At 34.5% G+C, this 14452-nt stretch overlaps 1 protein-coding gene across 2 annotated transcripts; it reads right to left on the minus strand.

The window, feature by feature from the left end:
* Nucleotides 1-1000: 1000 nt before the first annotated feature.
* Nucleotides 1001-14246, minus strand: FEZ2_1 (Fasciculation and elongation protein zeta-2). 2 transcript variants are annotated; one of them, XM_051218425.1, is made up of 9 exons: nucleotides 14001-14246; nucleotides 13847-13958; nucleotides 13656-13811; nucleotides 13515-13620; nucleotides 12009-12356; nucleotides 11321-11341; nucleotides 10684-11204; nucleotides 7096-7243; nucleotides 1001-2087 (listed from the first exon to the last, which is right to left on the minus strand). In XM_051218425.1, the coding sequence occupies exons 1-9, from the start codon at nucleotides 14189-14191 to the stop codon at nucleotides 2044-2046; spliced, it is 1647 nt and encodes a 548-aa protein (XP_051073599.1). In that variant the 5' UTR covers nucleotides 14192-14246; the 3' UTR covers nucleotides 1001-2043. The 2 variants fall into 2 exon arrangements, with proteins under 2 accessions (XP_051073599.1, XP_051073600.1); XM_051218424.1 differs by lacking the exon at nucleotides 11321-11341.
* Between the last annotated feature and the right edge of the window lie 206 nt (nucleotides 14247-14452).

Below are 14452 nucleotides of genomic sequence, written 5' to 3' on the forward strand. Positions count from 1 at the left end.
TATATATAATATGTACAAGTTAAATGTTTATAAAACGGGAATTCTGTTACAATATTGTACATTTCGTGCTGAGAATTGTTCACTGTAATTAACTATATACCAATGAATAAATGGATCATTATCATCATGATTACTACTGTATGAGACTGTAGTTAATTATTTTTAACTAGAAGAATCTTAAATAAAAAACTAGGCGAGACTAATTTATGGGCGACCTTAGGACGAATCATAAGCAACCTTGAGAAATATTAGCCAATCAGCAAGCAGTCAGTATAGAGTAAAAATATGTTATGCAAAACCAAGGGAATAAAGTGGATACACTTATACGTGGTTCAAAAACTTCTCAAGATTAGAAAGAGGTTCAGAGGTTCTAAAATCGTAATGCATGCAGTAGAGGAAATCATCCATACGGCTACAGAATAGTCGGCCTCTGGAGCCATGATAAACTCTCAAAAACTCTTTCAATCCCGACCACATAACTTCAATATTGTTTATGTGCACTCCAGTTGTTAAGTACACAAAATGTCACTTGTGGTTAACGACACGATGCACATAACCAAGCCTATGTAGGAGTCTGTACGCTCTCCAAACATCCGTATAAATTGTAGTACCTCGCTGCGGCCAGTGTTACTGGTGCTTTTATTATCCAGTTCGCACTAATTGTCGTAATTTGCCTTAGTTAGGAATTATATATGGGGTTTTCATCACGAACTGACATCAGTTATAATGCCAGAAATTTATTTAGCCAAATGGATGAAAGGCTTTCGCGTTAAAATCCGAGATCTGTTATCTTATACCTGACTCGTCCACAAATTATAATTCCGTCGTTTTATTTGTTATAGCCGCTCAATTATCACGTTTTGTACAGAATTCCCTGTGAACCGGTCGTACGTTAGCATTAAGCACTGAAGTTGGCGCCGTAACCTTGAAATCTCTAAAACGCCTCTGATTGGCTCGTCCATAAATTAGAGTCTCGCCAAAAACTATTTAAAAAAACAATCTAGACAACAATCGTTATTATTGAATGTTGTGATTTAAATAACATAATTTCGCAACATTTTCAAGATGAACAATCAATTAAATCGCCGAAATCTAAATGCAAATAATAATGAAGACGAAGAGCCAAGCTAATAAACTGAAAAAAAATTCGACTCAAAATCTCTGGCGTGAATAGGCAGATATTATTAATATATGAATGAACAGTAACAAAAATAAAAAAAATAAGTAGTACTGACAAGAAAAAGAAAACTAAAAATAAACGCTAATTAAGAGATTCAAGCAACGATAGAAATGCCAAAAATGATTAACCTAATAATAATTTACTGAATAAAAATAGTTCAATAAGAAGTTAACACTTGCTGTTCATTTTAAAAAAAAATAATAATCAGCATTAAAACACAATAACTATGACGAGATTGTCATCACATTTAATGATTCTGGCACTAATTTATGTATGCATATCAATAATGAATTGATCTTATCATTTAGATGCTATTTGTATGCATAAGAAATAAGAGGTAAAATGTAATAGCTTTAAAATAAAATAGTTTGTTTAGTTGAATAAATATTGTATAATATAACTAGTTATTGTGACTTATTAAAAGTAAGTGACAAAAATGATACATATCTTGTTTAAGATAATTGATTATAGCGAAGCATTATGATGATAACTATTTGTTCTAAATTATCATTTATTGAAAAAGTATAAATAAAATACAGAAATAACAAATCGATTAAACTGTGTTTTTTTAAAGTAAAGCATTCGTTTTCAACGGTTAGAACATTACTTTTAATGCGAAATGATAGGATCGCAAAGAAAAATGATCCTAATCCAAGTATACACAAGAAGCAAAATAAAAGAAAGAAGAAAAAAAGAAAAGGAAATCGGAAAAATCAAACTAAACATTAAAATAATTTTCAAAGCTATATATGGATTTAAAAGAAAACGGAACAGATTAATTAAAATATAAAGCACATGATCTAATGACTGATTTATTGTTGATGTTCAATTAAAATTGTAGAATTAATTAATTTCGTTGTTGTTTAAATTGGAAGTTTAGATAAGCGTCGATCAGCTGGAGCGTAAACTAAATGATTTAAAAAAAAATAATTATTATAAAGGTTTTAATATTAGGAAATTAGTAATTTGCTTGGTGAATAATTTTTTAAAACAAAATTATATGAATGAAGAATATTCTTTTCAATGAATTTCTCATCATGTTCTACAATTCATAAATCCAAATTAATAATCCATAAAATTGGTCAGATTTAAGGCAAAATATATCATTTGGAAATTGTAATATGTGAATTGAGAATTGTTGTTTGTTATATAAAATCAATTCAGATCGTTAATGTTGGGGCTGACTAATATAAAGTGTTAACTTCAATCAGTTTCTAAGCGAAATGAAATTGTGTGATAAATGATCACAGTGAATATGGTCAACATGGGGTGAGAGAGAATAATGGAATAAAAATCAGAAATTACGTAATATGTAGATTAATATAAATTAGGTCAGATATAGTAGATAAGGGTGGATACTGAATAAATTCCTCAAACAACAATTCTCAATTCACATATTACAATTTTCAAAAGATGTACTCCGCCTTAAATCTGGCCAATTTTATGGATTATTAATTTGGATTTATGAGTTGTAGAACCTGATGAGAAATTCATTGAAAAGAATATTCTTCATTCATATAATTGTGTTTTAATATAATGGGAATTTTTCAGCGAATTTTTTCTTAGAAAAAATAGAATCAGTATTGATCATCAGTTTATTATTAGTATGAAAATTTTCTAACACTAATTTTCTATTGTGGATAAATATCGTTGATTGCATCTTCAACAAGTGCATTCAGGTAAATTTTGACATAACTGATAGATGAGTAAACTTTTTGTCTAATGAATAGTAACTCATAAGGGACTTAAATACAGTAAAGATATTAGATATTAAGCCACAGTTAAAAAGTGAATATTTAATTTTGATCGAATAATGAATGACTAATGCATTGACTTCTATAACGTAACTGTAAAACGATTGAGTATTTTAATTTTGAACAACATATTTGTGTCTAAATACTTTGAAACAATGTAAAAGTGGTACAAGACTACATACGTTGGTTTTTTACTTTACTTAAAAGAACACAAATCATGGAATTGCATTAGTTAGCTTTATTTACGACCATGTCGGTCATAGAACCAGGTCATAGAACGTCGCACAAATCTGCACTGGTTCAATTTGTTATCCCAAAAGAGTGTGAGATGAAATTAACAGGATGAAAAGTAGACGGATAAGAATAATGCAGCGGCGCTTATAATGAGGGAAACTGAATATTTAGGATATGGTGTAGAAAGACAAGATGGAAAAGCAGTTTCAAAAATATGCTGGTATTCAAGATCGACAGGAAGATGAGGAGGTAATGCATTTGCTTGATTGTAATCGTCTGTGGATCATGTGACACAACTTTCCCAACCATTAAACGCAGTTATCTCGTGGACCAAAATCAGGTAGTCTAAATATACGAACATATATCAGACTAACAATCAGTTACTTCATGTCACGTTGTTAGTCGCCCCTAGTTTTCTTCCAACGTACTCATACTAGCTACCATTGCGAATCAAAACAAAAAATAGTTAAGCATATGTAACACATGTCCCAACCACCTCAGTTGATGGAGATTCACAAAGTCATCAACCAAATCTCCATCTTTGCTTAAAACCATATCTCTAAACTCAACATTACCCAGCTGATCGTTTCATGAAACAAAAGCAATGCATAGAGGCACCCATGATCAAAAATTATGCAGCCAACGCGTGCTCTCTAATTTTACGGGTCACGTCTCAAAAACACAGCGGACAAATTATAAGCTTTCATTTCATGGTGAAAAATGAACAGCAGGATATGCTTAAAGTATATTTTGGTTAGGAATATTTTTTGATGAGCGCTATTTCAACTGAAAAATGTGCAATAAAATCAGTGACACTACAAGACGCCATCGAAGAGATACCTTTATACATAAATAGTAAGTACATGTTTATACCCACATTTAAGTCATTATTTCTAATTGATCGAGATTTAAAACTTCTCGAACACATATCATCGTATACAACGTAGAACCTAACATGTGCGTCAGTTAAAGTTGCCATACCACATTAGCACAGAGAGATAAAGTTATTTCAAAACAAATCTCATAGTAGTAGAAGTAATAATAGTACCGGTAGTAGTATTGAGACAGAGAATTAGGTATAGAAAAGGGAACAAAAGCATACAGAAATTCCGGGACGCAGGTTCTAAGGGAAGACAAGTAGTGAATGGGCTAAAACCATTGTTAACAATTTTAAGTCATGCATACACCATTAATCTGGATAAAATATTTAGCAAGACTGTAAATTTATGGATGAACCAATCAGATTTAGGATAACAGGTCTTAGATTTGGAGAGAAATTCACACACCCATTTGGCCAAACAGGGTATTGGCATTTTAGCCGTCGGTTCGTCATGAAGAACCGTAAATCTATTCCTAACCCCAACCATCAACCGTGAACCATAATCCTTATTCTTCAAACTGCTTATAACCTTCATTTAGTCCTAATAAGTAGGTAGACACTCTAAAGGTCACTTTGGCGTCGCTCAAAGGTCGTTCATAAACTATAGTCTCACCGAATATGTTTGTACTATTTTGATTAATGTTATAACTAAACACAATATTACTCAGTTTAAACATTATTTGATCAGTGGTTTCAGTACAAATGTTAGAAAATGAATTTGGTGATATACAATTCCATAAGAACACACACAATCGGTTGAATCCAACGTTCACTAGTAGTCAGAAGATAAGCAAGAAGATAAGTATTTATCGATTAAATTATATTAAAAAAAAGTAAACACAAGTTATCTATAATCAAGCGTGGGTAATACCGACTAGGGTCTCAAGCACACAGCACATGATTTATTCTACTTCATTATATTTATTTCTCATCGAATGGTTATAAACTCCATTGAAACCGATTTCCTCGTTGCTACAAAACGGTCTTTTCTATCATTAACATGAACTAATGTAATGGGGATATATTTGATTCAAGCAATCTGATCCCAAAAATTACATAACTTACGACTAACCAAAGTCAGTCAGTCACAATGTAGAACCTTTACATATGTACTCCAGTTCAAGTTGCCATACTCCATTAACACAGAGATATTGTTAGGCCAAATCCCAGATTAGTAGAGGTAGTAACAATACCAGTGGTGATTAAAAACAATAGGCGCCAGAAATACAATTCAAGTAGCAAATATAAATTAGTGAAATAAAAATACAAAGAAATGTCATGAGGAATTTAGAATCTCAAGATTTGAGGGAAGACAAAGAATGGATGCAACTGCGACATTTAGAATGGTTTTGAGCCATTTAATTCAAAGTCTCCAACCATTAGTTACGATAATCACACTAACCTCAACCAGATAGTCTGCATCTATTAACATGGCTTAGTGGAATTATCAGTGACTTCATGGACTGATGGCATGTTTTGGTTTGTCCACCCCTAGCTTTCTTCCAGCCTGCTCCTGCACCAAAAAACATTGCCCGTCGAGGTAAGGGGTGGTCGGGCATACGTAACACATGTCCCATCCACCTCAGTTGAAGAAGATTCACTATCTCCAACCAATAGCCCATCCTTACCTAACACTATATTCCTAACCCGAGCATTGTTTATTTCATGGTCTCAAAATACACGAGTAACGCTTCGTAGACACCTATAATAGAATACCAGTAACCTAAGAACATTTTCTATTCTTAATGACTATGTTTTACATCCGAAAAGTTAGAAGGAGCGAAACGCTGCACAGTAAACTCGTCCTTTGCTTGAAAGAAGAATATCTCGCTTACACCACAAGTGATGCAAGTTGGCGAAAACCAATCGTGTCTTATGAATCCGTGTCGAGATTTCATCAGACACCAGGCTATCAGTATTGATGAGACTCCCAAGATAAGGGAACTGGTCGATACGTCCGCCTATCTACCTTCCTATTATCAATTGAGTTGATGACACATGCTACCCCAAAGTAAAATTTTGCATTTGGAGAGAGAAAACAGCATTCCAAACGTGTTTGCATTATTGCCTAAGATGGTTAGAGGACTCTGCAATTTGTCAGAGATTTCACCAAACAGAACTATAACATCTGTGTGCTCTAATTCAACAAGTGAATTTCCTGGTAGAAGATCAATCTGTGAAAAGTCGGACAATGAAAGTGTTATTACTAAAAGCGAATTTAAATAAAATTGGGGAAAGTTGACAACCGTGACGAACACCACTTGAAGTAACAAATTCCGATGAATTTTCGCCATAAACTCTGATTCGACTAATAATCGAGCTGAGCCTGTATAAGGTTAATGTACCTATTTGGTACTCCTTTCATTGAGAGCCACCGCTACAGAACCTCGCAATCGACGGAGTCGAACGCCACCTTAAGGTTAAGGAATACAACTCTAGTAGGACGTCGGAAAGCATTCCCCTATTCTTTCCACAAGAAGATTTTCGTCCTTTCTTATAAACTGGAACGATCAGCGATCGAAACCAGCCAAATGGGACGACGTCCAGTTCCCAGATTTTATGTGAAATTTCAGTTAATCTAACCGCTAAAAGTGGATCACCATCCTTAAAAATATCAGAAGTTAGTCCACTAAGCCCTGCTCCTCTCCCTCACTTCAGATCCCTCATAGCCTTTTCGAACTCACTGGGCGTTGGAGGACACACATCAGTTTGCCATTCAAATTGTTTGGAGATAGTGGGCTGAAAACCAGTTGAACTGTACCCTAAAGTGTACTGCCTATCGGTCTAATCTCTTGGATTGAAAGTGAATAATAGTCCCACTTATATATGATCATAAGAAACATTATGCAAAACGCTTAAGGGTTAAGTAAAATAATAAATAATTCTTGATTATTCAAAAATGAAGAATATTTGAGCGAACAATTGTTTTCAATAATTTCACCATCAGGCTCTACAGTTATAAGTCCATAATTATAATATTTTACAAAGGCCAAAAATAAGGCAAGTATTAATGAATCATCGTAAGGTAGGTAAGAAATATAACTTGCCATTAAGAATATAGTCGGTGAGCATAGGTGTCAGATTTGGATTGTTCGTTAAAATGGCCAAAAGCATATCGTTGAACAGCTCCAACTGGGTAACGGTAGGTCCTTCGTTCCTGGGAGATCGGTGATACGGAACCGAAGTGGTCAAATACTAATGGCAAAATACCAGAAAAAACAAAAATTCATACTTGTATTCAACGAACGATTCCTGAGAATAAATATCACTCGACCAAAACAATCACAATAATATGATCACAAAAGGACTCGAAAACACACTGGATAAATGAATCAATTGAGAGTAAATGGTGAACATACAAACAGTATGGGTTTCTAAGTTTCAAAATTTCATATCTATCAAACATTCCTGCGAACACTAATCCTACTATAAGAATACATGGTGTTTAATAAAGAAAATCGTGAAATGATGGGTGATTTGCAAAACCCAATATCTCTTAAAGGAACTGTAATCTTTTAGAGGCTTTTGAGTGACTACGAATATTTGAACACATGGTTCCAAAACTCCTAATAATCGTTGTCGGAGAGAAACATTACTAAAAGATGTTTAAATAAAATGTTTTTCAAGAAAAAACTAAGGACTAATTAGCATGAAACTCAGGCTGATTTGCTTATTTTAATAAACGATAAGTGGGTATGATCAATTTGCAAAAATTGATCCGAAACTTTATTTCCAGATTAGCTGCTTATTAAGCTATAACCAAGAATTTACAAACTATGGGGTTTAGAAATTAAAAACTTAGATAAATTTGAACACAGCTACTAAAAAAAACATTTTTTTAATCATGTTTTAAACGTAGGAATATCCAACTTAGTTGAGATATACTTCTGTCTTCGACCTCACCCTACATCAACCACTAGTTAAGAAAATGTAGTACTAGCCGGAGATTTGAATGCACAGGTGATCAATGGGCACTTGTTAGTCATACGTCAAATAACAATGACAGTCTACTGCGAATTTTCCCAGACTGCAACCTGTTTCTGGCTAGCACTAACTATCGGCAAAATCATCCTCTATGTCAGACCTAGCGTCGTACCTCTGCATCTCAGGTGGCATCAGCGACAATACCAATTCACGTAAAATCAAAAACAGAGCGGCTTATGCCAATTTAGGCCTTTTTTAGCGCCTCCATGATGTTAGACTGGCTGCAAAGGGTCGGATCTACAACGCGTCAGTGAGAGCAGTTTTGTTCTATGCTTGTGAAACCTGACCTCTCCGAGTTGAGGATGTCAGACGACTCTCTGTGTTTGATCATCATTGTAACCAATGGATTGCTGACATCCAGTGGCAACATCATGTTAGTAATGAAGAAGTTCGGCATCGTGTGTTCGGGCGCAGAGACGATAATTCAATTGGTGTCACTATCTTGAAACATCGAAATCGGTGGCTCGGACATGTACTACGAATGTCGTCCCAGAGTTCCATATCGTGCATTATTTGGCGACGCTGGGACTGGTTGAAAAAAGCGGACATGGTCAGTGTATAACGTAGTGCCGTGGTAAAAATATTAAGGTCTGGTTTCTGTTGGTCTTTCATGACTTCCTGGTAGGGATCCTAGAGATGGAGGGACACAGTGGCTTGAGACGTTATCAAACATGTCTCAGAACAGAAGGCAGTGGCCAACCTGTTGTAACTTTCATTTACTTTAAATAAGAACTTTCGTCTAAATTTGAACGAATAGTTACTTCAAATTCTTTCGCTGAGATTTTACAAATATATATTATTCCTCTTTAATGACTTTCATTTACTTTCTTCATAAAAGTGAGAGTAAATTCTTTACCTGAAAGAATTGTTTCTAGTTGTATTTTTCCTAACTGAACTGCTTCTCTATTATTATTATTATTATTATTATTATTATTATTATTATTATTACATGTTTTAACCACATCTTTTGTATTCTCTTGAATAGTTTTACAATAATCTATCTTCAAAGATGGCACAGTATATTTGTAAAAAGGAAATTGATTTTTTACAGCGTTACAGGAATGTATTGAACAAAACTAACCACAGAAGAAGACCACATTCACTAATCTCAAATATACAAGTAAAAATTGTCACTCACTGTTCTAATTTTCATTTTAAGACGAACCTAGAAACAACTTAAACCTTGGCACTGATATTGGACCTAAAATATCTCACTTTCAGATTATCATCTAAACATGTCATGACATTAAAAACAAAAATGTGACCAAAAGGTCCATGGTTATATTGTTATGTTTGCTACTGCCACCAAATGCCCTGGTACGATCGAGGGTTTGGAGAGTCCGCTACCCCTCTCGAAATGCTCTCACATGGCCACGTGCATACAACCACTATCAGGAAAGACCTACTCACTGCCTTCTCATGGTGGGGGTGTTGCTACGAAATTGAGAGAAGGAAAAGCGAATGTCCGGCGGTTTAACCGAGTCGGTGGACACGGAGAGTCCACCTAGGGGAGTTGGAAAACCCTGATTCCAAACCAATGGTGCACATGAGTTCCAGGATCCTGAGGGAACAAATGGCGTATGAAGCAATTTTCGGTCACCGGCTACCATAGGACTGCATTTCCTGACGTTGTTACACTAACTTGTTGATTTTTCTATTGAGATCATGAACCGATTGATTTTAGACCACCATTAAAACATGGAAGCACTGGACGCCGTTTTTTCATATCGCGGGACTCCTTACCCGTGCACATCCACGATCCCGCTCGCGAGATTAAACATAAACATTGGTACAAGGAGGTACCAAATACACATGCGCCACACTTTGTCATCCGATTTGTGTGAGGGCTGTGACACTGCTCGGGTTCCAAGACCGAAACAGGCGGTTTTTTTAAGGAGCCACACGCAGAACCTTTGACCTGAAGGTCTAGTCCACAAGAAAAATTATTTTATTCACTTCTATACAATATGAGTTTCACATTGAAGTAGCATATAAGGCAAGTTTTTAAAAAATGAATGCATAACGTATGTGACAAGCATAGAAACTCATCATCAAAAAGTTTGAATAAATGGACTATTATATATGCTTATAAATGAACTGTGTATAGACACTAAAACAGTTAGTATAAGTAATATTACCAAGGTCTGACTTGATGATTCCAAATAATGTGAGTATTTGGTAGGTTGTTAGCAATACTGTGGTGTGTGCTACTTATGCAAACAAACATAAGTAGTATGTAGCAGGAATTGAAAGTGGAATGCAGAAGATTGAAATAAAGAGAGGAGGAAGGAAAACGGAAAGCAGTCGGAACACCACCAGGATTGGAAAAATGATGGAGTGTGCGAAGGACAACTCAAAGAAGATGTGCAAATGATGTATTTCATGTATGATTCTCATATTCTGCAAAGGCAATGTGATTTTGCATAAGGCAATCAATTGGTTTACCGTATACGAGTTTTCGTTCACTACGATAGCAATTAGTGTAGAGGGATGCTTCCTTTATGGATACACAATTCATTCAGACTAAAAAATGAGTTATTATATCAACTATACTGAGTAACTGAAAACAATACGTTTTTACCATGGTCTATAAGCGTAAACATGAACATCTAAAAATATTAAAAAAGAAATATTGAAAGGATATTGACTACCTTATATTCAAGATCATCCGAACTTAGTTCAGATCGTCCAATCAAATGACCAGAAGCCGAGTGTGTTAAAGTGGTAGGTATTGAAGGGAATTCAAATTGAGATGATGTAGGACTAGTTACTGCTGAACGAGCTTCTCGACTACGGACAAACGAGTTCATTGGGACTTCTGCTTGATGACGCCCACGGCGAAGGAAAGCCCTGAAAGTCCCGGTGTTCTCAGTTTCCGAAGGTCCTGATTTTCTTCCGGCCCATTTTCGAAGACGAGCAATGGCAATAGCTCGAGCAGACATAATTGTTGGGCAGTGAATTGTATGATCATCTTTTTCTGACAAATTGTTTACGTCACATTTATTATTTGGAGAAATGGATGCTGTGTGAACAAGATTACATTGATCTGACTGATGATTTGTTGTTCCTGAAGTATCCTTTGAAAATGTACTCAGCTTTCGAAAATGCCTTTTTATTGCAACTGTTGCAGATGATGTTGCAGCAACCGCTGCTTGAGCTGCTGACTGTGCACCTGATAGTAAAAAACATAATTCGTAGCGAAGAAATAGACACACATCAAAATTAATAACCTAAATGTTTAAAAATCCCAAATATTGAGCGAAACGAAAATATGCTACTGTAACTTACTCTTTATCAACAATAAGATTCCTACAAGAGAAATGGATTTTAATTTTTAAATATTGACACATCCTTATTTAACTAATGATCAAACAATTTAAATCATTATTAAATGAGTATAAGAAGCAAAAGTAAATAGTCCTACTGTAAAGTAATACCAGTGATAGAAGACTTGGTTTAAAAAGTCCATTGTGATGTTTATTTTAGAGGTTAATATCACACAACTTTTAAAAAGTATTCGCAAATTCAACTTGGTAAACGCCAACCTAGTGCGTATACTACACACATTAGGCCTATGGTTAAATATTGATTTTATTTGTCCTGATTACTGAGTGATTAGATCCAGGTTCCGTAAATAAATGTTACAATCTGCCACAAATATCCAGTGGTTGAGACCGATGAAATCTTCTAATTGAAGTATCTGAGAAAAACACTACAGCAATACGAATAAATTAACTTTCTAATATGTTAGGTAGTCACTTCCATAGACCTAAACTCCTTTGAATATATATACACAAATATCATAAAAAGAATCTACTGTGACTTACATACAAAGTAATTATATCGTGCACATAGTGAAACTTAGTGTATACGTTGAAAACTATGATTGTATAGTAGAAGGTAGGTATGAAGTGAATTAAGATGACAAAAAAACAAATGATACAGCAAAAATATTGAAAATATGAACATAGCGTACGTAAAATGAACGGTGGGGCTTCTTTGTGAACAGAATTCGATGGTGATCCCATATTGTCGAGTACTATGTTTCGCCCAAATGTGCACGCTTCATCGTAATCTTTTACCAACAGAGAATTTGACAGTAACTGAATATGATTATCTGGTGGTATACTTAAACGTCTCCGACGCTCCAGACGGCGGTGCAATTCATTCAAGCGTGCAATAAAAATATCTTTCTGTTCTTGTTCAAAATCCAATTCTTCTCTATACGCTAACTCTTGAACGAGGATAGCAGAATATTCTCGTACACAAGATTCTAGTTCTTCTAATAATGCATTGAGTTCATTCAGAGAAAGATCTTGCATAGCTTCAAAAAATTCACATAAAATAAAAGTTAATTTGAAACTTTTCAGTGAATACCAGGTAAGCGTTTTTTAGTTCAGAATAAAACAAAATGATTAGACAAACAATTACAACGATGTTCTATTTTCATTATTTCAACGAATTAAATTCATTAGCTAAGAGGATTAAACAGTTTTCGAACGATTAATAAATGAAAAAACACTAATGATTAGTAAAAATAATGTTCAGGTATAAAATTAATTCACACTTAGTAAACAAAAAGAAGTTAAAACTGTATACATAATATAACAAACTAAAAAAGTTTAATCACTTTATTTGATGCCATACAAATATTTCAATGCATTAAGTTACAGAATCGTTTACAACAAACGCAAATGTTAGCAAACGTTAGCATGTTGAAAGCCCTATGACAATACTTCATGATATCTATCTTTTGTTCTGAGACATACAATGAGGTGAAAATCTATTGGATCGGGTTTGTGAGTGGCTAAAAAGTAGATATGTGAGACTATAAACAGAGCAACGTAGACGCATTCACTATTCATCAGAATTTTAAACATTACAGTATTTCACAACTGTTTTCCTCTACTTGTTAATGTTCTTTTCCCAGTTCATTTATCGACAAATTTCCTTCCAAATATATCTAAGTGCAGCTTGATCAGTTCTATATTCAGCAAATACTCATCAGATATTTGTAACTTACAATATTAGTGACAATAAAAATTCCATAATGAGCAATTCAGTTAGCACTCAATTTTGATGAAGATCAACTCCAGTGCTTCTGTTCCTGTCAGTTAGACGAGAAAATCATTAACCTGTTAACCGACAGCAAATACAGAACTCACTTATACGCCTGAGCGAATTACTACGTACAATTCTAGCTGGTTGAAAGTCAAACCCTCAAACTTATATTTAAACTTGCCTGATGGATACTTTAGTGATCACAGTTTAGAATGCTTAGTGGTATATTGGAAAGAAATCAAAATAGACAAAGCTCCAGTTTCCGATCATAAAAAAGAAAAACAGATTAACATTGAAAGTTAATACAAGAGGAGGGCAATTGAACGAACTGTCGATGTCTCAAATTAGTAAGTGTCTCTTTAAGTAGGATTTTTGAAAACTGAAAAGTATGAACAATATTATCGATTATAAAAATGTAAACCTTCTTCAGGAAGCCAATCACTTCCGATATTTTCTAGCACCAGTGGACGTTTATACTCCGACTGGACCATATTGCACAGTGACAAAGGGATATCTTCATTATCATTCTGAAATAGTTTAAGAAACTTTACTCTACATTTACCATAAGAATATCAATTTCCTTAATGATTTCGTCGGCAGTTTGAACGATGTCATCGTATGAATCAGGCAACTGAGATGTTACTAACGAATGGTGATCGAATGCATAACTAATGGCTTCATCTTCGGGTATATCTAGATCGTAACATTCAATTGGTTGCTAAATGCTGCAGATTAGTATATTGTGAAACTAACTTCCTGTTCCTTGATATCCAGAGCTTCTAGAACAACTCCATACAAACACGTCCCAAACCAATGTACTGGTGGAAATGTGTAGTGATCGAGTAGTGGACCCAAAGATTCTCTACTACAAAATTTCAAATAATTATTAGAGAAAAAAGAGACCTACGAATCAAACGATTGTGACTTATCCTTAAGTTTAACCTGATCGTTTGAATCTTTGAAAACGCCATCAAAAGTGAAGCACCTTGCGATTTCTTCACTAAAAGCTGTAGTTAAATCATTGGTCATTTTGCGATCTCTGGAGACTAAATAATGTGAGTTTTCCCAAGATTTCACTGCTGTTTCGTTTTGGCACATAGCCCGGAAAATCAAATGTGAGGAAACACCAACCTATTGGACCCAACAGAGAATCTTTAAGGAAGAATATAATTGTGGATAATCATAAGACTTGAATATTTATTTTTGAAAGACTAAACTCAGTGATGTAATGATTTCAAACAGTAACACAACCGAAAGTCGAATACATTATTATCTCTTAACTAAACATCAGAGTGCTGAAAACAACGGCAAGCTGATAGCTTGCTGATGAGGTGTCCAGCTTAAAGGATACTTATATCA

Source organism: Schistosoma haematobium, chromosome 1 (genome assembly GCF_000699445.3).
Source record: "Schistosoma haematobium chromosome 1, whole genome shotgun sequence".
Classification (NCBI taxonomy): Eukaryota; Metazoa; Platyhelminthes; class Trematoda; order Strigeidida; family Schistosomatidae; genus Schistosoma; species Schistosoma haematobium.

Bases quoted from the DNA above. Each gene is read 5' to 3' on its own strand.
- FEZ2_1 (XM_051218425.1), bottom strand. From the start codon at position 14,191: ATGTGCCAAAACGAAACAGCAGTGAAATCTTGGGAAAACTCACATTAT. The intron at 13,812-13,846 runs GTTAGTTTCACA...TGCAGCATTTAG, and splicing joins TGGATATCAAGGAACAGGAA to CAACCAATTGAATGTTACGA. The intron at 2,088-7,095 runs GCAAGTTATATT...TAAATCATTTAG, and splicing joins CACCGACTATATTCTTAATG to TTTACGCTCCAGCTGATCGA.